The sequence below is a fragment of the Oncorhynchus mykiss genome, chromosome 3 (genome assembly GCF_013265735.2).
Source record: "Oncorhynchus mykiss isolate Arlee chromosome 3, USDA_OmykA_1.1, whole genome shotgun sequence".
NCBI classification, from domain to species: domain Eukaryota; kingdom Metazoa; phylum Chordata; class Actinopteri; order Salmoniformes; family Salmonidae; genus Oncorhynchus; species Oncorhynchus mykiss.
In genome coordinates this window covers 1,568,200-1,594,552 of record NC_048567.1, presented here as the reverse complement: position 1 = coordinate 1,594,552, position 26,353 = coordinate 1,568,200, and the positions used below count along the sequence as shown (strand labels likewise).

Genomic DNA, 26,353 nt, shown 5'->3' with positions numbered 1-26,353 from the left:
CTACTGTTGAACAGGGTCCATAGGGTTCTGGTCAAAAGCAGTGCCATTTAGGATGCTGGTATGTGAGCAACAGGACTATTTGAAGGGACCTATTACATTATTAAACCTACCTGTCCTTTGGCCTCTAGAAAGTATTTTAGAAAGTTAATAATTAATTCATGTTTTCTTTCTTGTGATATTTGTCATTTTGTGCCTTCGTTAGTTACTGAGGGGAGGTTAGGAGAGTAGGGGCACCTGTATGAGCGACAACAATGATGCACACTAAGTACTACAACGTTTGTGAAAAGCACTGATACTATCCAGAGGCATGTGAGGTGGAAAACATGTCTCCCTTGGAGAGGAGAAACATTGTAATCCAATGGTAGGACAGCAGCATTTAGATTTTCTTCTGTTGGAAAATAAATATCGATATTATTTGTCTTTGGTCTTATAATCAATGTTTTTTAACAGGTGTTGCTTGCTTTCACTTCTTCAAAAAATGAAACCTCTCAATCCTTGTATGTGATTGAATGTTCATATCCCCGTTTTTGTCTCTTTTTGAAAATCATTTTAACTGGAAATATGTGCAATACATTTGCTATGTTCACCAAATCAGCAACAAGAGTCACAGGTTCACAGGTTTTTCGTGTCATTATCATTATTTTAAACGGATGAAACTAGCATGTACATATGAAATGGTGACTGAATTCGAAACTCCCATGAATTCTTTCAGTATCTGAAGTTTGCTGTATATTTTATGAGTAATAAATGTTATTTAATGATGAACTCTGGGTTATCGGTGTGGGTTATGTATTTTATTTTATTTTGCATTGCGTCCACAACATGACATTTTTAAGGGCAATAGTAGCCTACATTTGTGTACAACTCGCAGGATTTCCATGCGTGAGCTTTCAACCGCTCAGGGCGTTGCATCAGCACGAGATTGGAAGTGCGTCAAATCTGTACAGCATTGTTACGTCATCACTGATAAACGTTGAAACTGATGAGAAACCGGGAGCAGTTCAGTCTGATTCTCGCTAGTCCTGGAGGAGCGTTCATTTTGGCAAGGAAATGTGCTGATTTTGCAAGGACGTGAGAAGAAAGAGTTCAAGGTAGGCATGTTATTTAAGCAATAAGGCCCAAGCGGTTGTGGTATATGGTCAATATACCACGGCTAAGGGCTGTTCTTACAACCCGAAGTGCTAGGACACAGCCCTTAGCCATGGTATATTTATTTTATTTATTTCACCTTTATTTAACCAGGTAGGCTAGTTGAGAACAAGTTCTCATTTGCAACTGCGACCTGGCCAAGATAAAGCATAGCAGTGTGAACAGACAACACAGAGTTACACATGGAGTAAACAATTAAGTCAATAACACAGTAGGAAAAAAAGTCTATATACATTGTGTGCAAAAGGCATGAGGAGGTAGGCGAATAATTACAATTTTGCAGATTAACACTGAAGTGATAAATAAATGATCAGATGGTCATGTACAGATATTGGTGTGCAAAAGAGCAGAAAAGTAAATAAATATAAACAGTATGGGGATGAGGTAGGTAAAATTGGGTGGGCTATTTACCGATAGACTATGTACAGCTGCAGCGATGGGTTAGCTGCTCAGATAGCAGATGTTTTAAGATGGTGAGGGAGATAAAAGTCTCCAACTTCAGCGATGTTTGCAGTTCGTTCCAGTCACAGGCAGCAGAGAACTGGAACGAAAGGCGGCAAAATTAGGTGTTGGCTTTAGGGATGATCAGTGAGATACACCTGCTGGAGCGCGTGCTACGGGTGGGTGTTGCCATCGTGACCAGTGAACTGAGATAAGGCGGAGCTTTACCTAGCATGGACTTGTAGATGACCTGGAGTCAGTGGGTCTGGCGACGTATATTGGCCATATATCACGAATCCCAGAGGTGCCTTATTGCTATTATAAACTGGTTACCAACATAATTAGAGCAGTAAAAAATACATGTTTTGTCATACCCATGGTATACAGTCTGATATACCACGGCTTTCAGCCAATCAGCATTCAGGTCTCAATCCACACAGTTTATAATTATTTTGAAATACCCATTTATATTAATTACTGTGGATTAAATATTGTTAAATAAATGAAATTATGTGCTATTCATTCTGTAATATCAAACTACAAATTCTATGGCCGGGGAGTCATGAGAGTTGGCTAAAGGTACAGTAGAATCTGTTGTGGGTCAAATGGGGGTCTAGGGTCAAAGGCTATGACACCACCTTCACATTTACGTCCTAAATGGCACCCTATTCCCTATGTAGGCTAGTGCACTACTTTTAACTAAGATCCATACACTGGTTGGCTGGTCATGAAAAACATGCGCTCGCTCATCAATGGCCGGAATGCGTGTATCTTGTTATGACTCTAAACCTCAGCTAGCAAGTGCTCATTATGCAAATGTATTTGTTTGCCGGTAACATTTAGAGACTAAATATAGTTTACATGTTGTCAACGTTCTAAGCGAACCCTGTCTATTTACTTTGTCAATTTTACCCAGTTACATGCCAGTTTTGTTGCTAAACAACCAACCCGTCTTTTTAGGTGTCATAATACCCATAAAACCTTGCAGTCAAACAGGGAAGGAAATGGTTCCAATCGTTTTTCCACCATTCATTTTTCTCATAGGCGATTTCAGAAACACATAAAATAAGGGCTGTGTTTCATGTAGGCTTACCCTGGTGTGCCATTTTTAGAACCATGTACATCTGTCACGGACAAGGTGACTTTTAGCAATACATTTGGCTCTATTTACTCTCAGATTCGAAATGTGTAATTAGCATCAAAGTAGACATGCAAAACTACAAATCCCTGCAAGCTCCTAAACGTCATTTCTAGCTGACACCTTTGCTAACAGGTTTTGTGTCAATTTAAAACTTGCACTAAACAGTTCACAGAATTGGCCATTTAAAGAAATGTAGCCAATTTATTAATTACTACATTTAGCTAACATTAGATAGTTAATCAAGAGATTCTTACCTTTGCCTCGATCAGCATGATCATCGTGGCATTTGTAGTTCTTTATGATAGCCACATTAGCAGATAATTAGCATTTCATTTTTGGGGGGTAAATACAGGCAAATATATTGATAAAAGTCACCTTGTCCTAGAGAGATTTACAGTTATCAAAATGTCACACCAGGGTAAGCCTACCTGAAACACAGCCCTTATTTTAAGTGTTTCTAAAATCCACTATGGGAAAAGTGTATGGTGTAAAAACGATTGGAACCATTTCCCTGTTTGACTACTATGTTTTATGGGGATTATGACTCATTCCTGTGGCACTCTATAGGGCTCCGGCCAAAAGAAGTGCATTATATTGGAAATAGGGTGCTATTTCGGACACAAGCATAGATATGATGCATTATGATGTGACCATAGAAATAGAATCACTAGAAAGGATAGAGCCTCTGATCACGGCAATTTGACTGGTAAACTGAACTGTACACCTGACATGATGTTCTGGTGATTTTATAGTGACCTTAGAGAGATTCCTTTTTCTGTATCTAGATCTGATAAAGATCACAGAGAGGTTGAGAGACAGACCAAGTTGGAAGAGGCTGTTCTAGAGACAGATATCCCAACTCTGTCACTAGAGGCTGAAGGAGAGATTGAGATGCAGGAAGCTGATCTGAAGACAGATGGCACATCTCAGTCACAGGAGGTTGAAGGAGAGAGTGAGTTGGACGAGGCCATTGTCATCCCATCTCAGTCACAGGAGGTATGATGTTTTGTGTTTTAATGATGCATTGAAGATTAAAATGACAAATTAATTGTCCAAGCTTGAGCTAGTAAAGGTATTCTAATCTAGGAGGCCAAAGGAGAGAGTGAGTTGAATCAGGTTGATCTGAAGACATCCACATCAACTCTAACACTGGAGGTCGAAGGAGAGAGTGAGTTGAATCAGGTTGATCTGAAGACATCCACATCAACTCTGACACTGGAGGTCGAAGGAGAGAGTGTGATGCAGGAGAGTGATGATGTAGAAACAGCCGGGCCATCTCAATGCCAGGAGACTGAACGAGTGGCAAAGGTAAATGCTTCCAGATAACAGTGTGTGTGTGTGTGTGTGTACATGTCTGTTTGTGCACGCAGACAGTAGTTCGTAAACAGACATTACGTTAACACTGCATGGCGAATTTGATTGAATTCCAGCCTAAGTCTGCTTTCTGTCGTCCCCATCAGGCTAAAGTGGTGACCTTCACTACCATGACCCGCAAGGCTGCAGCCTCCCAGACCAGCCTCACCCTCAGCAGGGGAAAGAGAAGCTACCCAGACCTACACACCTTTGTGCAGGACATGAAGGATGGGTTAGTTGCTCTTTGGTTCCCTGTGCATCCCCTAGATATGTTCCCTATTAGAGCCTTGGTCAACAATAGTTCCGTATTTAAGGAATAGGGGCCATTTGAGACGTACCCATAGGGACAATCTCAATTGCATTCTCCTCGAGTCCTCTCTTCTCGCCTCCTTCTCAAAACCCATTGGATGAGAAAGCCCTCCCTTTTGACCATCTCGTCCTATGGGTTTTGAGAAGGAGGTGAGGTGTCTCGGGCAAATACAAGGGACTCAACTGACCAATCAGGGATGTTTGGATGTGGCCTAGTTCCGTAGAGGTCCATCCATACCGTAATCTAAGAGAATAGAGGTAATGTCATGTAGTTTAATTGTGTATCTTTTTTAATTTACTTTTCAGCCATTGGAATCTGCTGAGTGAGAATATGCGTGCCGGGGTGAGTTATAGTCACTTCTAAAGTAGTTCATGTTGGTAAGATGGACCAAACATTCCAAACTCCTATTGGTGGAAATCGTGCAGGACCTTTAATTCAGAGGTTCCCAAACTTTTCCCTCAGGCCCCCCTTTCCAGCATTGTGGAACATCCTGAACCACTGCTTTAATTGACTAGCTTGAGTAAACACATGGTGCAGCAGTGCAGCTCCGTTAACAAACTAACTCTGTATGGTCTTTTAACATTTCAGATGAGCAGAGATGAGTTTAGTGCTAGGTGCATGGATATTACAAATTGGGTGATGGAGTCTACATCCACTGTGGTCGTTCCCGCCCTTGACCTCACCATGCAGATCAGGCTCTCTGATTCGTCAAGCTCTTCTGGATCAGGAAGTAATGAGGCTAGAGAAGTGAGCTCTCTTGGCCGCAGCGTCAGATTCAGCTTTCGTGGTGGACCCAGTAGACGCATCAGTTCAAGAACTACTTGCAGCACACAAACTCCCACGCCTTTCCCCTCCTCTCACAGGTACTTACCCCTATCCCCTCCTCTCATAGGTACCTACCCCTATCCCTTCCTCTCACAGGTACTTACCCCTATCCCCTCCTCTCATAGGTACCAACTCCTATCCCCTCCTCTCACAGGTACCTACCCCTATCCCCTCCTCTCACAGGTACCTACCCCTATCCCCTCCTCTCATAGGTACTTACCCCTATCCCCTCCTCTCACAGGTACTTATCCCTATCCCCTCCTCTCATAGGTACCCTATCCCCTCCTCTCATAGGTACTTACCCCTATCCCCTCCTCTCACAGGTACTTACCCCTATCCCCTCCTCTCACAGGTACTTATCCCTATCCCCTCCTCTCATAGGTACCTACCCCTATCCCCTCCTCTCACAGGTACCTACCCCTATCCCCTCCTCTCACAGGTACTTATCCCTATCCCCTGCTCTCATAGGTACCTACCCCTATCCCCTCCTCTCACAGGTACTCACCCCTATCCCCTCCTCTCACAGGTACTCACCCCTATCCCCTCCTCTCACAGGTACTTATCCCTATCCCCTCCTCTCATAGGTACCTACCCCTATCCCCTCCTCTCACAGGTACTCACCCCTATCCCCTCCTCTCACAGGTACCTACCCCTTTCCCCTCCTCTCACAGGTACTCACCCCTATCCCCTCCTCTCACAGGTACCTACCCCTATCCCCTCCTCTCACAGGTACCTACCCCTATCCCCTCCTCTCATAGGTACCTACCCCTATCCCCTCCTCTCACAGGTACCTACCCCTTTCCCCTCCTCTCATAGGTACCTACCCCTTTCCCCTCCTCTCACAGGTACTCACCCCTATCCCCTCCTCTCACAGGTACCTACCCCTATCCCCTCCTCTCATAGGTACCTACCCCTATCCCCTCCTCTCACAGGTACTTATCCCTATCCCCTGCTCTCATAGGTACCTACCCCTTTCCCCTCCTCTCATAGGTACTCACCCCTATCCCCTCCTCTCATAGGTACTTACCCCTTTCCCCTCCTCTCATAGGTACCTACCCCTATCCCCTCCTCTCATAGGTACTCACCCCTATCCCCTCCTCTCATAGGTACTCACCCCTTTCCCCTCCTCTTCTTGTAGGTCTTTCTAAAAACATTATTCCCATGTCCCTTGTTATAAGTACAAATATCCATTCCAGATCCACCTAGAGAGAAATACTACTTAGGTACTTCCAAATTCTTGGATCATATGTTGTATTTTGTTATCATGTACTATTCATTTCTGTTGTGCATTCTGCAGGTCCATGACCTCTTTGCTGAGTGATGACGAAGAGCGATATGTCTCCTCACCTGAGGGTGGTGATAGAGAGATGAGACACAGACCCCACTCGGCACCACTGAGTTCTGTGTTTGGAATCTCTGAGGATTCTGTCTTCAACATGGTCCAGAGAGGCCAGTCGCAGAGTGGCATCGTACTGTCATCCAGTTGGAGTAGACGGGAGAAATACAGACCTGTCAAAATACCAACGGACACCAGGTTTATGATGGGTATTGTAGAGTTGGTAATGAACCTTCTCAACTCCAGATTGGCTGAGCTAATGCAAAGTTTCAGTCAGGGAACTCTAGGTCCGCTGTCTGGTAGTATCTCAGCAAGTCAGCAGTTTGCCCAAGAAATGCTAAGCATGGTGTCTGCTAAGATGTATTCCCATGCCATAGAGCATATTGCGCACGGCTACAAGTCTCCCCTTGAGTTAGAGAGGGAGCTTGAGGCCATATTGGGTCCTCTGGCTGGACAGGTTATAGTCATCATCATAGATAGCATCTTTAAGGCTAAAGCCAACGGAGGAAACAAGGGACGAGCGACCAGCCCCTTGACCTATTTTCTCACTGCCGTTTCGGCAGAAATACAAAGCCTAGTTGTTCAGAGATCGGTTAGCAGACCGTCCACCAGACTGTCCAACAACGACCCACTGCTGAACATTTCCAAGTCAAAGGTCTTAAAATCAGTTCTGCTCAAAATGGCAGAACTCTTTGGCCAAGGTCCAAGTGAAACCTGTCTAGTTCCAGTAGTCCAGAGTCAGTCCGACAACTCTGTTTGCGACTGGACTCTGAATGCAGGCACCGTTCATCCAAGTCAATTTCTGTCCCACAACAGAATGTCAGAAGTGTCATCCGATGTTGTGGATCTTGTACTTGAGGTTTTTGGGATAACAGGATTTTTGGATAGCAGGAGCCCGTCAAGGCCACAGAGTGCCTGCTCCTACAACTCAGCTAGTGGAGCAATAGATATGAGAGCTCTTGCTGGGGACTTGGTCAGACAGGTGTCTGTCAAACTCAGACCCTTTGTCTCTGAGAGTCAACTCTCCACCATGTCCATGACAGATCTGTCATCTATTTCTGACTCCACCTTGAAGCAGTTGTGTTGTAGCTCTGCTGTTGCTGCAGCAACGGTCTGTCAAGCAATCAAAATGGAGCTCGAGAACCAGAGACCAACCGACCTGTCAGCCAGAGACCTACTATCGTCTCTGGTAGAGAGCATTGAGGACATGGATATTTCTGACATCCTCCAGGGCCCGTCGGCCATTTTGGAGGAGGCTGCTATGATTAAGCACCCAGAGATCTCCACCTCGACAATATACAGGTCTCTGCTTCTCGACTCATCTCTCGCCTCCTCTAACATGGTCACTGAGAGCATTATCTTCAACAGCCCACGCCCATCAGAGGAGAATGTGAGTATTCAGAATGTGCTCCCTGTTGATAAAGTTGACATCCTCCATGGTCAACCAGTGGAGGGGTATATCGTCAAAGCTGAGCAATGCATCACTCAGGTCATTCAGGATGCAGCTGTGACATATACTAGCGTGCTGGATAAAACCGACACTGGGAAACTGTCAGAAGTTCTGTCTGTCTGCGTTTCCGCTGAGAATATTGAGGATGCATCCTCTGATCTATTTGGTGGAATTATTTCCGACCTGCATGAGGTATCTGAGGTCAATAAGACCTCCATGCGTACGAAATCAGGTCGCAAAATGTTCTGGATGGAAGTGAGTTCAGGTTCCCAGAAGATTTATACCAAAACCCTGGACAAACTGAGGAAGCTTTTCACCTCTCACCTTCTCACTGAGGGAAAAAATACTCCTGTGCAAATTGAGTTATATGACACTGGACTACTTGTAACTGAGACCACTGTGGAGGTATCTCCTGTACAGAAGACAGACAGTAATACCTCTTCAATGTCCTCAGCCCACCAGCTCACCCTCGACACCTGCACTAAAGGGGTCATCAAACAGGTGATCTCGGTGCTGAGGGTGGAGACTTCAAAGGAAGTCAAATGCGAGAGCATGTCAAATGCATCCTTCGACTTCAACCAGAAGTTGGACTCTATAATTTCGAAATTAGAGAGCCTCACCATTTCGAGTGACGGGACGTCAGCCAAGATTGCCAGGCTCACGCGATCTCGTAGTGCAGCCAGCAGATCCTCTAACATTTCCATCCAGAGCTTTCACAGTGCTGAGTTCCAAGCTACGGCCAAACTGATTGTGCGTGAGGCCATTCTCAGAGCTGCTAGCGAAGCCAACTGTTCTTTGCCACAGAGCATGACTAGCAGCACCTTCTCACACCATGTGGTTTCTACAACTGAAGATATAGTGAATATGATCATGCAAGACCTTGAAAGTCTATCCCGGTACACAGTGGAGGACACAGACTCCTTCCCACTAGGAGAGAAAAAGCTGCAGTCCCAGCTCAATCCCAGAGTTGTCTTTGACACCTTATTGGATGCTGCTCATACCATGTACCACAGAGTAAAGGATAGACTGAACGTCTTTTTGTCTTTTCCACCCGTGTCAGTCACCACAGCCAAAGATGTGCTGGACTCCACCCCTGTGGAGACACTCAGATGCTCAAAGTCCCCTGACACTGCTCTTGTTAAGGACAGGAGCCGCCCTCCGTCTGTGAGAAGTGAGAAGCCATTTTCAAAAGTCAGTTTGACTAAAAGGTCTAAAGCCCTTGTGTCTTCGAGTGGCTCCTCCACAGACCACCATGTAATTGACACATGCAGTGAGGATGTCACTCTGCCTACCAGGAGTATGTCAGTTGTGAGCGACACCAGTTTGAAGAGAACCTCTCCTCTCCATGGTAGTGGATTGAGTGCAAGTTGTGAACCTCTTGTGGCTCTACAAGACGGAACAGTGGCAGTCAGCCAAGAAGGCTTTAGCAAAACTGCAAAGGAGACGCTCAGCTTGATCCTAAATGTGATCAAGTGCAGATTGGCCAACTCTGAGAGTTCATCTGTTGGGCAGAATGCAAGGGAGGAGCTTCTGATAACCACTAACATGTTAGACTCTCTACTGGAGAGCCTTGACCTGTTGCCTGACATGAGTGCTGCCAATGAGATCACAAGGACAGAATGCCATACCTCTAACGCAATGGACAAGACAGGTTCACAGTCAGCGCTTGTGAATCAACAAGAAATAAACATATCTGACACCAGTCTCATAGTGAAAACTATAATGGACACATTGAAGACAGACGACCCAGAGATGACTTCAGCAGAAGAAAATCTGGATAGACTCCTGTCAATTGAAGCCCTTCAAGATGCGTCTGGCAACCTGATCGCAAAGGTCCATGGTCTCATTCAGGAGATAACCATAAGCCGCCAGCTTCAGTCCACGACTGGCCACAGAAGCCTCTCTCAACCAGCTCTGCCAAAGCCAGCACTGAGGAAGCTGTCAAAGCACGATGCGTCAGAGCTCGTTTACAGCTTTGCCCAGACTTCTGTTAGCAGACTCCTGGGGCAGTGTTTGGTTAGGCCTATGCCACCCACCGCTGACAGGGTTTTGGATCAGGTCATCAAGTTGATGACAGACATGGTGATGGACAGCCTGACTGATCTGTCCAAGTCTGCAATGGAGGATGGTAAGTGAAAGTACCTCTTCATCTGCATAGGACTTCATTGTAACATGATGCTCACTACATTGCATTTTATGATGTGAACTTTGCTGTTTGCGTCCAAAATGGCACCTTCTTCCATATTTAGTGCACTACTTTTGACCAGAGCCAGACCCTATGGGCCCAGTTCAAAAGTTGTGCACTATAAAGGGAAGAGAAGGCCTTTTGGGACACAGTGACTGATTTCCATTGTTGCGTCCTCTTCTCCCAGTTATTGTACCCAGGTCGGTCACACCAGCTTGCTCTTCTTACTCAGACACCAGCAATGCTGCAAGTGACATCACTCATGGTATTGTGGCTGACCTTAATGCTACTGAGGAATTCCCTGCCAGGGGCCTTAGCCCGGCTGATGTAAAGGCTGACGGCATGGCCCGCCTTCCCTCTGCCAGGGGGGAAGAGACTAAGAAGAACAGGAAGTGGCATTTCCTGCACAAAATTGTCAAGATTCCAAAGATCAGGATTAAGGTAGAGGGCTCAGTGTCTTTAGATTACCTCTGTAAGGCAGGGCTGAAATGTACCCTACATATTCACTAAACCCCTATTGTCTCTGCATTAGAACAATGCTGTTGTCATTGTCTTTAGGAGGTTGAGTGAGGCCGCTGTAATACAATCCTAATACACATGGGAGCGAGAGAGTCAATGGATGTGTTCCAAATTGCACCCTATTCCTTATATAGTGCACTACTTTTGACCAGAGCTCGATGGGCCCTTGTCAAAAGTAGTGCCTTAAGTAGCCAATAGGGTGTCTTTTGGGATCCATGCCATATATTTTACACAGGCTCAGTTGTCCTGATGTGTTTTGTCAACAGCTGTTCAAGACAAAGGGGGAACCGAAGAGCCACCCTGAACAGGATTCTCTGCCTACCAAACGTCTCAGAGAGACTCGTATTTCACAGGGTAAGTGATAAGCATCGATAATGTCATATTGATGTATCACCCTATGGCCAGCTTGTTAAAACGGTGACTACAGATACAGGCGGACAGACAGATACACACATTCATTTTCTGATTATGAAATATTATTTTCACAGATGCTGAGTGTGAGGTTCCATCCACTTCCCCACCCAAAGAGGACCTGACAACCACACTGGCCCCTGCTCCCCAGGAGTCCCAGTCCCGTAAACGCCCTCTCATAGTCAGGGTGTTACGAGCTATCTCCAGAGCCGTCTCCAAACCATTCAGAGAAGCTTTTGGGAAGAAGAATTAGCCAAATGCCAGATTTTATTACTATTTTAATCAGAGCCTTTATTTAATAAAACTTACTGCATGGATTTCTGTCTATAGTCGTCTTACTGTTTGTGCAAGATAATGGTACCACATTGTCAAACATAGTTATAGTGAAGCACTGTTTATGATTATTGATTGTGGAAATCACATTTTAATACAGAAAAGATGTCGTCACATAAAGACAGACATATAGGAGAAAACTCCGTCGACTATTCACATGATCAAGACACAACTAAAGCCATGAATGGATCATATTATTATACCTTGATTTCAACAAGGAACACAGACTGAGACCAAGGTGTCTTTTACAGCTGGGCCCTGCGTAGACATGTTACACATTCAGTTTAGCTACAATGATTAAGAAACTACACAAGACAAACAAGACCATCACAGATAACACACAAATACAGCAGCAGATTATTACGTTTGCACACAGGTTATTCCCCTAACAGCACAATAACTTGCATTACCCGAAAGTTACAAGCAATACAGAAATAAAAATCCTCCAATAATTATTTAAAATGGGCAACAGGGGGACAAGAGTCTCAAATTTAAGTTTAGTCTGCAGGCTTTTCCATTGGCAAGGAGCGTAACAGGAAAAGGCAGCCATACCCAACTCTGTGGAAATCGCATGGACCTCAAGTGTAATCCATGCTTGAGACCTGGTTTTAGGAATTCTAATTCTAATATTGATGAGTGATGATAAATAAGATGGTAGTTTATTCAGAAGTGCTTCATAGACAAACACGAGAACATATCTCGTCTCATGGACAGCGAAGTCCAACCCACATTTTGATACAAAACACAGTGGTGAGTTCTGTAGCTAGCGTCCGTAATAAACCTAAGTACTCAATGATAAATAGCATCCAGCGATTTAAGTGTTGATGCCATAGCATGCATGTAGATAATATCCCCATAATCTATAACAGACATAAAAGTAGCTTGCACAATTTGTATTCTATTTGTACAGGACAAACATGTCCTGTCTCTATAGAGGAAGCCTAGCTTGATTTTTAGCCGTTTACAAAGTTCGTCAATATGCATTTTAAAAGACAGTTCATCATCCAACCATATCCCTAAGTATTTATATGCAGAGACCAGACCTAATTCATTCGAGAACCATGTAAGCTCTTGTAAGTGCAAGTGTATTTTCAACCAACTTTTTGAACCTATTAAAAATCATAAAATGTGTTTTCTTTGTTTCTTGTTTTAAATGTACATTTTATTTTAACAATTTTAAAACAAGATGAACAGAGAACAGTTGTTACACTTTCTATGAAGCCCATATATATAATGCATACACTCAAGTCATACACTCATAATTATTTAATTGAGTTAAGTATAAGTGCAGTTATAAAAACATAATGAGACCTTGTTTTGTATTTCTTGCAATAAAAAAAGATACATATTCATAACTACTATCGTACGGCTCATGTGATTGGCCCTGAACCCGGAAGTCGCATAAACGGGTCATGCTTTGGGCAGCAGTGCCAGAAGTCGTCCAGTCACTCAAGTTTGCACTCTGTGGAGTAAGTGGCTATCGAAATATCTATCGATTGTCGCTACTCATATAATGCATTTTGTAATGCGGACAAAAACCAATGATTTGCAAGAGATCTAAAAACGACGTATAAGCTATTGAGTATCACTAACAGATTTCTGGACAGTAATAATGGAAGATGTGACAGGCGCTCAGCTCATTGCTGAGGCACTAAAAGCTCAGGTGAGATATGTGCAATTTATATAAAAGAGTATTACACTGTATAACGGTATTGCTACGGTTTGGTAAATAATATATTCGTCGCTGATCATGTCCTTGGCAGTGACAATGTAGCACTAGGAGTTGTGAAAGTGTGTCAAAGGTCATTGCACTGGTATTTTATTTTTTTATTTTTTTTATTTTACCTTTATTTAACCAGGTAGGCAAGTTGAGAACAAGTTCTCATTTACAATTGCGACCTGGCCAAGATAAAGCAAAGCAGTTCGACAGATACAACGACACAGAGTTACACATGGAGTAAAACAAACATACAGTCAATAATACAGTATAAACAAGTCTATATACGATGTGAGCAAATGATATAGCGAACTATTAATATTTGTGTAGCAAAACATTTAGATGTTTATGTGGATGTTTGTTAACATATGGAATAGCATATGTTAACACCCCTGTTGATGTATGCCAAAGTGTGTGTCAATGCAAAGAACATCTACACTACACTGTAACAATTCAAACTGTATCCACATGTATCTCTCTGCAGAATGTAGAGTATATGTTTGGAATAGTTGGTGTTCCAGTCATTGAAGTGGCTATGGCAGCTCAAGCCTCAGGAATCAAGTATGTGGGAATGCGCAATGAACAAGCCGTAAGCCACCTTTTATTTTTAGGAATCTTCCCATGACATTTTTTATGTGAATTGGTTGTGGGTACACCAGTAATACTGATGTGGTGTGTGTCATCCAACAGGCTTGCTATGCTGCGTCTGCTGTTGGTTACCTCACTGGACGGTAGGAGGATTGTCATTATAAGAGGGCTCTAGAGATACTGTCTCTCCTCTCTGAAATCCCTGACCTATCTCCATACATTGTTAATGTGGGAAGCAACCCATCTGCCTAGGGAGACTACTCTCTCCATACAATACTAAACCATGGGATATTAACTAGCCATACACAGACTTGTGTGTGAGGGTCAGTTTCATAGCTGTTTTACATTGCTAATTCTATCTGTCTCTGTTTGTTTTCCTGTCTTACTGCCTGTTCCTCTCTGTCTGCTTATCTTCCTGCCTGTCTGCCTGTTCCTCTCTGTCTGCTTATCTTCCTGTTTGTCTGCCTGTTCCTCTCTGTCTGCTTATCTTCCTGTTTGTCTGCCTGTTCCTCTCTGTCTGCTTATCTTCCTGTTTGTCTGCCTGTTCCTCTCTGTCTGCTTATCTTCCTGTTTGTCTGCCTGTCTGCCTGTTCCTCTCTGTCTGCTTATCTTCCTGTTTGTCTGCCTGTCTGCCTGTTCCTCTCTGTCTGCTTATCTTCCTGTTTGTCTGCCTGTCTGTCTGTTCCTCTCTGTCTGCTTATCTTCCTGTTTGTCTGCCTGTCTGCCTGTTCCTCTCTGTCTGCTTATCTTCCTGTTTGTCTGCCTGTTCCTCTCTGTCTGCTTATCTTTCTGTTTGTCTGCCTGTCTGTCTGTTCCTCTCTGTCTGCTTATCTTCCTGTTTGTCTGCCTGTCTGCCTGTTCCTCTCTGTCTGCTTATCTTCCTGTTTGTCTGCCTGTCTGCCTGTTCCTCTCTGTCTGCTTATCTTCCTGTTTGTCTGCCTGTTCCTCTCTGTCTGCTTATCTTCCTGTTTGTCTGCCTGTCTGTCTGTTCCTCTCCAGTCCAGGGGCGTGTCTGGTTGTGTCTGGACCGGGACTCATCCATGCTCTTGGTGGAATGGCCAACGCTAACATGAACTGCTGGTATGTTAGAACTCTACAAACAGAAGGCCCTTCTACTCATGTAGTGGTCCTTCCTTTCAAAAGAAGGGATGCTATCCTTACACTGCAAAAAATGATCTGAGGACTCCAAACTATCTCCGCTTGTCAGTTGATGTCATTGTGTGATACCACTCTCTCTGTAGGCCTGTGATTGTTATTGGAGGCTCCTCCGATCAAAACCAGGAGACCACTGGGGCGTTTCAAGAGTTTCCACAGGTACTAATTCAACCATGAGGTTTCTGACTATTGAACATTAGGGGGTGGTTTCCCGGACACAGATTAAGCTTAGTCATGGCCTAAAAAGCAAACTCAATAGAGAATCTCTGTCCAGGAAACTGGTCCTAGCAGTTTAATTGCTGAAAGAAGACATCATTTGTTATTTGTGGTTCTCTTTCTCCGTCAGGTGGAGGCGTGCAGACTGTACAGTAAGTTCTCAGCTAGGCCCAGCAGTCTGGATATGATCTCCTCAGTGGTAGAGAAGGTATACAGTCTCCTCTGACTCCCTATGTTTAGTCCTCTTCATATCATTTGGTATCACCTGCAATTGTTTTCTGAATTTCTCTAATTTTCCAGCTTAGCAAGGTAACTTAAGTGCTTCAGAAGAACACAGCCTTAATTGATAGTGAATGGAAGGGTATTTGGTCTGTCTTAGGCAGTACGCACTAGCATGTATGGACGTCCCGGTGCTGTATACGTAGACATATCTGGGGACATGGTCAATGCTAAAGTGGACAGGAGCAGAGTCAGGTTGGTGGCTATCACTGTCTCTCATCCGTTTAAAATGTATACTAATGTGTTACTGTTGAATATGTATACCTCTGACTTCACATCACCATTTAGATTTTATTTTGTTCTACCTTTTAACGTCTGAAGTGAACAAGAAATTACCAGATTTTGTTAAATTAGTTAGAAAATATAGCACTATATCAAAGTATTCTCATCAGAGAATAGCAATAAGCCTAGATAGCCCTTCATGATTTATTTACCTATGCAATGAAGTTGATAGGTAACATGTTTAATGTTTGACCAATTCTTTCCTATTTCCTTTGTCAGAGAGGTGCCCTGTTGTCCACCTCCTCCAGTGAGTATGGCTGACCATATGGCGATCACAGAAGCACTGGCTGTTCTAAAAGGAGCCAAACGGCCTTTACTCATCATTGGGAAAGGTAGGCCAAACGGCCTTTACTCATCATTGGGAAAGGTAGGCCAAACAGCCTTTACTTATCATTGGGAAAGGTAGGCCAAACAGCCTTTACTTATCATTGGGAAAGGTAGGCCAAACAGCCTTTACTTATCATTGGGAAAGTTAGGCAATGCTTTTTAATAGCCAAACCCAGAAGTGACATCTTGTGGAATTGCGTCAGGTACTTGATTCAGTTCTGTGGGGAGATATTAAGAGAAAGATACAAAGATACAAACGTGACTCTTCACCCCCCCCCCCCCCCCCCCCCCCCAAACAGAAACTTTCTGCAAGTTTCAGGCAAGTTTATGGGCCAAATGTCCCCATCCCCTTCTGACATTGAAAAGATGCGAGCACCTGTGAAATCGTGATTTGTCCAAATGATCAGTAGTGAAAAATCAGCGTACCAGAACAGAGTTCCTCGTTAGCGGAAGGTAGCCTAGTGGGTAGAGCGTTGGACCACTAACCGAAAGGTTGCTGGATCAAATCTCCCGAGCTGACAAGATAAAAATCTGTCGTTCTGTCCCTGAGCAAGGCACTGTTCCCCGGGCGCCGAAGATGTGGATTAAGGCAGCCCCGTACCTTTCTGATTCAGAGGGTTACATACGGAAGACACATTTCAGTTGAAGGCATTCAGTTGTACAACTGACTAGGTATCCCCTTTCCCCAGTCTGTTGACAGACGCTACTACCAGCTATGTTACTGTCTGTCCAGGAGGGATCAATAGCCAGCTGAAATGCACTGTAACATCTATAGCATTGTACCAGGGTTCAGCTGAAAACAGGACCACGTTCAGTAGACAAAAGTTGTGGACACGATTATTCATTCTACCTGTCAGAGAGGCATGTTTGTTCTACATGCTATATTTTTATCAGAACATTGCACAACGTTGTGTTCAGCTGAATGCATCCCAGCTGGGAAGGTCAGTCTGTTGATATCAGTGTGGCGGTGCCCTCTGTCTGTTTCCCTCTGCAGGTGCAGCCCATGGAAGAGCAGAGGGGGCTCTGAGGGAGCTGGTGGAGGGGTGTGGCCTGCCCTTCCTGCCCACCCCCATGGGTAAAGGGGTGCTGCCTGACGACCACCCCAACTGTGTTGCTGCTGCCCGCTCCAGGTCAGCCACTCCTTCTCTCAGCTGGCATCATATTCATGTACAGACCTTTGACTGTATAAGTAGGACCAGGATGAACAGACCAGGAGAACTCTGGGCCTTCCTGAAATCCCCATCTATAACTAGTCTCTTTTCATCACATTTTGTTGAATCTGATTGTGTTTTTTTCCCTGCTCTCTTCCTCTCTTCCTAACCCTCTTCATCCTCTCTTTCTATCCTCCTCCTCTTTTCCTAACCCTCCTCCTTCTCTCTTTCTATCCACCTCTCTTCCTATCCTCCTCCACCTCTCTTCCTATCCTCCTCCTCCACCTATCTTCCTATCCTCCTCCTCTCTTCCTAACCCTCCTCCTCCTATACTCCTCCTCTCTTCCTAACCCTCCTCCTCCTCTCTTCCTAACCCTCCTCCTCCTATCCTCCTCCTCTCTTCCTAACCCTCCTCCTCCTATACTCCTCCTCTCTTCCTAACCCTCCTCCTCCTATACTCCTCCTCTCTTCCTCTCTTCCTATCCTCCTGGTTCTATGGTCTTGGTGTGGACTGCAGAGCTCTGCTCCAGTCTGATGTTGTGGTCCTACTTGGTGCCAGGCTCAACTGGATCCTGCACTTTGGCCTTCCCCCCAGGTTTGACCCCCATGTAAAGGTCATCCAGGTAGGTCAAAGTTCACCAGTCAGATTTTCTGATTTCTGGAATCTTCCAACAGGGATTTCTGGGAATTTTGGGAAAGTTGCCATAATTTTGCAACCCTAGTCACAGGTCATGTCATAGTGTACTGCAGTTCATTGTAACCAGGTATAAATGTCTTTGAGTCAGTCTATTGGATTTAGTCTATTACCTATATAAGCTTCTCTATAAGTCTCTTGTGGTCTGTCTAAATAATGTCATGGCTGTCATAGTGCTGTACAGTACATCTGTAAGGTGGTGTGGTAAATGGCCAATATACCATGGCTAAGGGCTGTTCTTATGTACGATGCAACGCAGAGTGCCTGGATACAGGCCTTATTCCGTGATATATTGGCTATATACCTTAAACCCCAGAGGTCCTTTATTGCTATTATAAATTGGTTACCACCACATTCTAACAGTGAAAATATTACCCATGTTAAACGGTCTTTTATAAGCCGGGTGGTTTGAGCCCTGAATGCTGATTGGCTGACAGCTGTGGTTTATCAGACTGTTTACCATGGGTATGACAAAACATGTATTTTTACTACTCTAATTACGCTGGCAACCAGTTTATAATAGCAATAAGGCACCTCAGGGGTTTGTGGTTATGGCCAATTTACCATGGCTATGGCCTGTATGGTATATTGGCCATATACCACACCACCAATATATAATATTTATATTTATATTATATTTATATGTGTGTGTATATATATATGTATGTGTGTGTATATATATGTATGTGTGTGTGTGTGTGTTAGCCTTATCATTATGTGGTGGAACCTGGTTATTTCTGTTGTGTTTGGCCGGTCTTCCAGCTGCTGTTACATGTGTCGTGCACGGTGCTCTTCCTGTCATGTGTCGCGCACGGTGCTCTTCCTGTCATGTGTCGCGCACGGTGCTCTTCCTGTCATGTGTCGCGCACGGTGCTCTTCCTGTCATGTGTCGCGCACGGTGCTTTTCCTGTCATGTGTCGCGCACGGTGCTCTTCCTGTCATGTGTCGCGCACGGTGCTCTTCCTGTCATGCGTTGTGTTGCTGGTATGTTGTAGTAACGTTCCACATACTTTATTTATGTCAAGGTTGATCTATGTGCAGAGGAGATGGGGAACAACATGCAACCTGCTGCGGCTCTCCTGGGGGACGTCAATGCTATTGTCAAGCAGGTAACACAACTCAGTCCTGGGGGACGTCAATGCTATTGTCAAGCAGGTAACACAACTCAGTCCTGGGGGACGTCAATGCTATTGTCAAGCAGGTAACACAACTCAGTCCTGGGGGATATAAATGCTATTGTCAAGCAGGTAACACAACTCAGTCCTGGGGGACGTCAATGCTATTGTCAAGCAGGTAACACAACTCAGTCCTAGGGGACGTCAATGCTATTGTCAAGCAGGTAACACAACTCAGTCCTGGGGGACGTCAATGCTATTGTCAAGCAGGTAACACAACTCAGACCTGGGGGATATCAATGCTATTGTCAAGCAGGTAACACAACTCAGTCCTGGGGGACGTCAATGCTATTGTCAAGCAGGTAACACAACTCAGTCCTGGGGAAATCAATGCTATTGTCAAGCAGGTAACACAACTCAGTCCTGGGGGATATCAATGCTATTGTCAAGCAGGTAACACAACTCAGTCCTGGGGGACGTCAATGCTATTGTCAAGCAGGTAACACAACTCAGTCCTGGGGGATATCAATGCTATTGTCAAGCAGGTAACACAACTCAGTCCTGGGGGACGTCAATGCTATTGTCAAGCAGGTAACACAACTCAGTCCTAGGGGACGTCAATGCTATTGTCAAGCAGGTAACACAACTCAGTCCTGGGGGACGTCAATGCTATTGTCAAGCAGGTAACACAACTCAGTCCTAGGGGACGTCAATGCTATTGTCAAGCAGGTAACACAACTCAGTCCTGGGGGACGTCAATGCTAATGTCAAGCAGGTAACACAACTCAGTCCTAGGGGACGTCAATGCTATTGTCAAGCAGGTAACACAACTCAGTCCTAGGGGACGTCAATGCTATTGTCAAGCAGGTAACACAACTCAGTCCTGGGGGATATCAATGCTATTGTCAAGCAGGTAACACAACTCAGTCCTGGGGGACGTCAATGCTATTGTCAAGCAGGTAACACAACTCAGTCCTGGGGATATCAATGCTATTGTCAAGCAGGTAACACAACTCAGTCCTGGGGGATATCAATGCTATTGTTAAGCAGGTAACACAACTCAGTCCTGGGGGACATAAATGCTGTTGTCAAGCAGGTAACACATCACAGGCATCTAATATGTGCCCCATATCTGTATGTTACTGTATTGCTGGGTCCTGGTGGTATGCACAGTGGTCTGTATTTACAGTGCATTTAACAAGTCTCAATACACTTTACAAAAAAAAAAAAATGGTTAAAACAAATGTATTTTTTTAAAGAAACAAGCATTGATTATCCTGTCTGTAACAACTATTTGATTTTCAGCAAAGTATATATGGAATTGAATTGGTACAGATGTAGGATCTTATTTGAAGCAGTTTGCTACAGGCAGGAAAATAATCCTGCAGCAACAGGAATGTGAATTATTATGTGGATTATAATAATTTGACATTTTCTGTAGGGGTTGATACATTTCTCATAGGGGAAAATCAAGTCTGAAATGTATAAGAGTAAACACTTCAGAAGCCTTTTTAAACCTCAAATATACAACACATTTTACATGTCCTGCATTGCAGGAAAGTTCTCCTGCTACAGGGTGCTCAAATTAAGATCGTACATCTGTACTTGATTCAGTTTGCTTAGTTTCTACTCCTCATCTTAACTTTCAGATCCTAGAGTATGTTCATAAAGATGGCTGGAAGTATCCAGCTGATACAGAATGGTGGACCACATTGAAAGAGAAGATGGCTGCTAACGCAACAATGACAAAGGTGTGTTGGTGTGTGCGTTCATGACCTGTGACCTAAGCAAGTTAGCCTATCTACCACCCCTGATTTGATTGTGTTTCTCTCTCCAGGCATTAGCTCTTCAGTCAACAACACCCATGAACTACTACCAAGTGTTCCACCACATCTCCCAGCTGCTGCCCCACGACTGTGTCATCGTGAGTGAGGGGGCCAACACCATGGACATTGGGCGTACCATGTTGAACAACTACCTTCCTCGACACAGGCAAGGCATGCCGCCTCACACAAGTATTTTCCCTGTAGGCAAGTAGGAATTAGTTGTTGTTGTCCAGGAACCTGACAGGTTGACTGGATTACTTTTCAATGTAGTGCTGCCTGACAGGTTGACTGGATGACTTCTCAATGTAGTGCTGCCTGGCAGGCTGACTAGATGACTCCTCAATATAGTGCTGCCTGACAGGTTGACCTCTCAATATAGTGCTGCCTGGCAGGCTGACTAGATGACTTCTCAATGTAGTGCTGCCTGACAGGTTGACTGGATGATTATTCAATATAGTGCTGCCTGACAGGTTGACTGGATGACTTCTCAATGTAGTGCTGCCTGACAGGCTGACTAGATGGACTCTCTTAGTGTCTTACCCCCCCAGATATTGTTCCTTGCTTCCTACTTAACACACACGCAAACAAAGATACCTTTTTTTACACACTCTGAGCTCTTATTAACACAGCCATGTGTGTGTGTGTGTGTGTGCGCGCACGCAGGTTGGATGCTGGCACCTTTGGGACGATGGGGGTGGGTCTGGGCTTTGCCATCGCGGCTGCAACAGTGCAGAGGAACCAGAACACAGGCCAGAGGGTGGTGTGTGTGGAGGGCGACAGTGCCTTTGGATTCTCTGGGATGGAGGTAGAGACCATGTGCAGGTTGGTACAGTCAAGGTCTCTCTCACATAGCAAAATGTGGTTGTAGTAATCAATGGTCTGGTGCATAGGAGAATTAAAGTGTCAACCCTCTAACCTAGTCATTGATGCTTTCCCTCGTTGTTGATGCTTTCCCCTCGTCGTTGATGCTTTCCCTCGTCGTTGATGCTTTCCCCTCGTCGTTGATGCTTTCCCCTCTGACCAGGTATAAGCTCCCGGTGGTCATCATCGTGGTCAACAACAACGGGATCTACAGCGGCGTGGATGCAGAGACGTGGGAAATGATGGGGAAGATGGGAGATCTCACCACTGTGTGAGTACAGAGGGGTTTGGGTTTAAAGGTCAATTTGGGACTGGGCCTACTCTGACTGGTCAGGATTACCAAGGTCAGGATTACCTCTAGTGATGGTATGTTGGTCATCTTGTCCTCGGTTCTCCCCCCTCCACTCTCCCCTCTCCTCTCCAGAGCCCCCCCTGTGACCCTGCTGCCTGAAGCCCGCTATGATGAGGTCATGAACGCCTTCGGAGGACGAGGGTTCCTGGTGCGGACAGAGGAAGAGCTGCGTAGTGCCTTACAGCTCAGCCTCAGTGACTGGGAGAGACCTAGTCTCCTCAACGTCCTCATAGACCCCTCCTCAGACAGGAAGCAACAGGTAACTACAGGACAAATCTGACATGACACCCCGTTCCCTGGTCTATACCAGGCAAATTAAAATCTGGACGTCAAAGCCAGTTTGACTGACTGTCCATGGTCTGTCTCTGTCTCTTAGGAGTTTCCATGGCTAACTCGCTCCAACCTGTAGGCCAGTGAGGAAGACCTGCTTCCTTCTGCCACCTGATGGACAAATTGGGTACATCCCAAATGGCAACCTCTTCTCTATAAGTTTCATTCTCTATGGGTCCTGGTTAAAAGTAGTGCACTAAATAGGGAATATGGTGCCATTTGGTATGCAGCCCTTGTCAGTGAAGTTTCTCTCTATAACGTGGTGTTTGGAGACTGACAGCTCCTCTCTCGACCATGAGAAGGCTGCATGTGTTTTTGTATCTAATAAAGAATCATGTTTCTATGAAATGTTTTAATCAAGTCACATTTACTACACGGTAGTATTACATTTTCGATTTTGGAAATTTATACCATGATTAAGATGTAGATTTGTGAGAAAATGTCAGGTATAATATTTGTCTTTGGCTTGTTTACTATATTTGTACAAGTGTCCTTGAAAATAAACTTTGTTGCAGACAAACTGAAAGATATTAGTAGTTATTTTAGAAAATTCTAAGTGAATTCAATGTCTTTCAGAGCAGTAGACTAGAGGACTCTTTGCCACTTCCTTTTGAAGTAAAGGAAATGATTCTGTGTCCTGTTCATCTCTCCAGTCCCTCGGTCAGTGTGCCTTGTCCCCAACAGTACCCAGGTAACTGCTGATATTACAAAGTCCTCCAGCTCAAAATAAGCTAATGTGTAGCATGTGGTCAACGCAACTCCTTCCTCAAACTAACCTCTTACCCCTCTTCAGGGTTCCTCTGCCAAGGAAACATCATGGCTGACATTAGTTAATGAGAAATGTGTGCAATGTCAGTCTGTGTGACATTGGGTTGGAATCAGTGGAGGCTCCTCGGGAGGAAGGGGAGGACCATCCTCCTCAGTGAATTTCATAAACATAAAAACAGTGAAACATTAAAGTGAACCTTTTTAGATAAAACTAAATATATTAATGTCGCCAAATAATCTATTAAAATACAGTGTTGCAATGAAGGTCGACAGTAGCAATAACAGCACTCTGTAGGGTAGTACTATGGTGTCGCTGGAGGACAGCTAGCTTCCTCCTCTGGGTACATTGACTTCAATATAAAACCTAGGAGGGTCGTGGTTCTCACCCCCTTCCAAAAATGTACACATATTCCAGAGGACTTCCTTCAACCTATCGGAGCTCTTGCAGCATTAACTGACATGTTGTTGACCCAATCAAAGGATCAGATAATGAATCTAGTACTGAAAGCATAAGCTACAGCTAGCTAGCACTGCAGTGCATAGCATGTGGTGAGTAGTTGACCCAAAGAGAAAGACAATAATTGAAGCTAAACAAAGGAATTTATTTTAAAAATTAAGCGAGAGAGAGCTAGCTATATATTTTTTTCCACTTTCACTTCGCTAGCTAGTTTAGCCTACTCAAACACCTGGCTCAAACAGAGAGGGATGCTATGTTACCTAGCTAGCTGGCTAAGGCTATCCAACACTGGAACTCTTCCAAGTCACGGTAAGCTTTTGGTTTTATGAATTTATTGCCACTGGGGCCGCCAGTGTAACTGCTTGCTGACTATACACTGTAGTGCAATATTGTAGCGGGTTTACTAACGTGTTAGTTCTAGTAGCCATGTTGACTTGATGTGAGCTAATATGGTGACAACGATGTAGGCTGTGTAGCGGTTATGATATGAAGGTTTGGCTTGGAATGTTTTTTTTTCGCCTGACAGCTGATGTGTTGTGCACTGAAGTCCACAAGTGAAGGGAAAGGTGAGAGGAGGAGAGCGCGTAGATGCAAGAAGGAATTAGCCAATGATCAAAGTCACACTGTGTGTGTGGCTGCTATGGAAGTGAACTGTGTTTGTGTGAGTGGGTGTATTCATTCCACCTACTCTGTTAAAAAACATTTCTTAAACAGAAGAAAATAGAACAAAAAGGGATAAACATACCTGAATTTCTCCAATAGAAACTTGTTTGCAACTGTTGGGCTAACGATTACACCCTAGATCAGCTCGATGCAGGCAAGAGTGTGCAAGGCGGTATTGAATGTGTCACTGTCTGTCACCTTGATTACTGAAATTTCTCTCGACCTGTGCACCTACATTGTAAACTTTCACTCATAGGCTAGGTTGTAGCATCCTCATGATGGCTATAGGGAAAACGTGAGTATCCTAAACCTATCAATGTTACATTGAGATAGTTGAACGGAATATGAATGACAGTCATCCAATATGCTGTAATAGAAAAAAAAATCATCCCTCATCTTAAACAGTACCGACCTCCACTGGTTGGAATAAGGCCTGTGTGTGTGTGTGTGTGCGCGTGAGTGCATGCATGCATTTCCAATGTGTGGCTGTGTCCCTGCCTGACCAGCAGCACCCTGCATGCCTGTCATTCCTCTCTATAGGTCAGGGATTTCCACTGGGACTGGGAGGACAGCTGGGTCCCTGCCTGCTTCCTGCCCTGAGGCCTCCCCAGCCCAGCGTCCTCCCCAGCCCAGCGTCACCCCCCACGCCCTCCTCCCCTTACAACCGTAACTAAACTCCACCCCAACCTGCACTCAAATAACACATTTTCTCTTTTGTGAGGGAAACATGATTTATTCACCTTATTTGTTGAATATGTAACAATTATTTACTTAACAAACAGTAAGATATTTCTGTCCTGCTAATGCTGTGTTTTATGGTCTCCACTCTAGCACCCTGCAGCTAGTCTGGGTGTTGAGGACATGGGTTCTACGAGAGAGCTTGAACCTGACAAAAAAAATATATATATATATATTTTTTTTTACCTTTATTTAACTAGGCAAGTAGGTTAAGAACAAATTCTTATTTTCAATGATGGCCTAGGAACAGTGGGTTAACTGCCTGTTCAGGGGCAGAACGACAGATTTGTACCTTGTCAACTCTGGGATTTGAACTTGCTACCTTCCGGACTTGTGTTGGTGATGATAACCTAAAAGCTAGCATTCTATAGACAAGATGTGGTCTGTGTGACTCAAGAGAGAGAGAGAGCCTGGAAGAATTAAGAATAATGTTGTCTCATCTTCCTGGCATCTGGGAAACTAAGTAAAAGACCATCCTGTGTAGATAACCAAGGTGGCTTATGGGAAGGTTAGAAGTGACTGACTAAGCAATCTTGGTATCAGCTATATAAAAACTGTGCTTTGTCTGTAAAGGCTAGACTCTCAGCCTAACAGTCAGTCAAGACTGGTGGGCTGACGGTCTCATTATTGCAATAATTAATTTATGTTAAATAAAGATGATTGTTTGAAGAAATGACTAAGACCAAGTCTCTCTCAGTACTGAATTTCCACAACACTTTTCTGTGGGAACGAAAGGCCAGTGACTGTGTTCATTATTTCATGACCTGCCACCAGTCCTGTCTCACTCAGGCATCCTGATGGGTCAGAGGTCGAAGCCCCCCACCCTCCCAGGATAAACTGATGAAGGTCACCCAGACTGTCCCTCTCAAATTATATTTTAGGGTCACACAGAGCACAAAATGGCCTCTGTATTCTTTTATCAACTTCAGAACTCTTCATTAAGATAATAGAATGGGCTGCATTTCTAAAGGCATCTACAGAGAGACATCTGTACTCTGCCCACAAATCACATTGGTCTGGTTAGGGAACCCAGAGTGGTAGGACAAAGAAAAGCAGAAGTAAGCTTTTACTTGGGCATCTCTGCAGGCAAATGAACCTTAATGAAATCATGGAGTGAAATATGACATGGTAATTGAGTTACGGAGAGGGGAGGGCAGACCGGCAGCCAACTCTTACCTACTCCTGTCCTGTACCCATGGCTCCCTGCCACAACCTGAGCCCTCAATCTTCTGCCTCAGGTGCACGCACACGCACGCACGCACGCACGCACGCACGCACGCACGCACGCACGCACGCACACACACACACACACACACACACACACACACACACCTGAGAGATCATACAATTCCTTTGTTTGCTTTTCAGTTGATTACAATTC

The 26,353-nt window shown here is 44.5% G+C and overlaps 2 protein-coding genes and 1 long non-coding RNA gene across 4 annotated transcripts; all 3 read left to right on the top strand.

Annotated features, from left to right (window-relative positions):
• The first annotated feature begins 937 nt into the window (after window positions 1-937).
• On the top strand, window positions 938-11,437 carry LOC118944735 (serine-rich adhesin for platelets-like). Of its 2 annotated transcripts, none has more exons than XM_036965332.1 (9): window positions 938-1,091; window positions 3,517-3,670; window positions 3,818-4,039; window positions 4,192-4,316; window positions 4,700-4,736; window positions 4,983-5,257; window positions 6,517-10,631; window positions 10,976-11,063; window positions 11,198-11,437. In XM_036965332.1, the coding sequence occupies exons 2-7, from the start codon at window positions 3,623-3,625 to the stop codon at window positions 10,139-10,141; spliced, it is 4,332 nt and encodes a 1,443-aa protein (XP_036821227.1). In that variant the 5' UTR covers window positions 938-1,091; window positions 3,517-3,622; the 3' UTR covers window positions 10,142-10,631; window positions 10,976-11,063; window positions 11,198-11,437. The 2 variants fall into 2 exon arrangements, with proteins under 2 accessions (XP_036821227.1, XP_036821215.1); XM_036965320.1 differs by having other exon boundaries at window positions 3,517-3,727.
• A 1,413-nt stretch (window positions 11,438-12,850) lies between these two features.
• On the top strand, window positions 12,851-22,876 carry LOC118936608 (2-hydroxyacyl-CoA lyase 1-like). The gene is made up of 17 exons (XM_036965348.1): window positions 12,851-13,116; window positions 13,655-13,759; window positions 13,861-13,901; window positions 14,758-14,838; window positions 15,000-15,072; window positions 15,260-15,337; window positions 15,509-15,603; window positions 15,910-16,022; window positions 17,012-17,147; window positions 17,686-17,791; window positions 18,888-18,971; window positions 20,627-20,728; window positions 20,815-20,969; window positions 21,467-21,625; window positions 21,828-21,935; window positions 22,089-22,275; window positions 22,393-22,876. The coding sequence occupies exons 1-17, from the start codon at window positions 13,066-13,068 to the stop codon at window positions 22,423-22,425; spliced, it is 1,707 nt and encodes a 568-aa protein (XP_036821243.1). The 5' UTR covers window positions 12,851-13,065; the 3' UTR covers window positions 22,426-22,876.
• Window positions 18,978-20,189, top strand: LOC118944736. The gene is made up of 2 exons (XR_005040037.1): window positions 18,978-19,936; window positions 20,088-20,189. It is a non-coding gene; the product is annotated as an uncharacterized LOC118944736 (long non-coding RNA).
• Window positions 22,877-26,353: the final 3,477 nt, after the last annotated feature.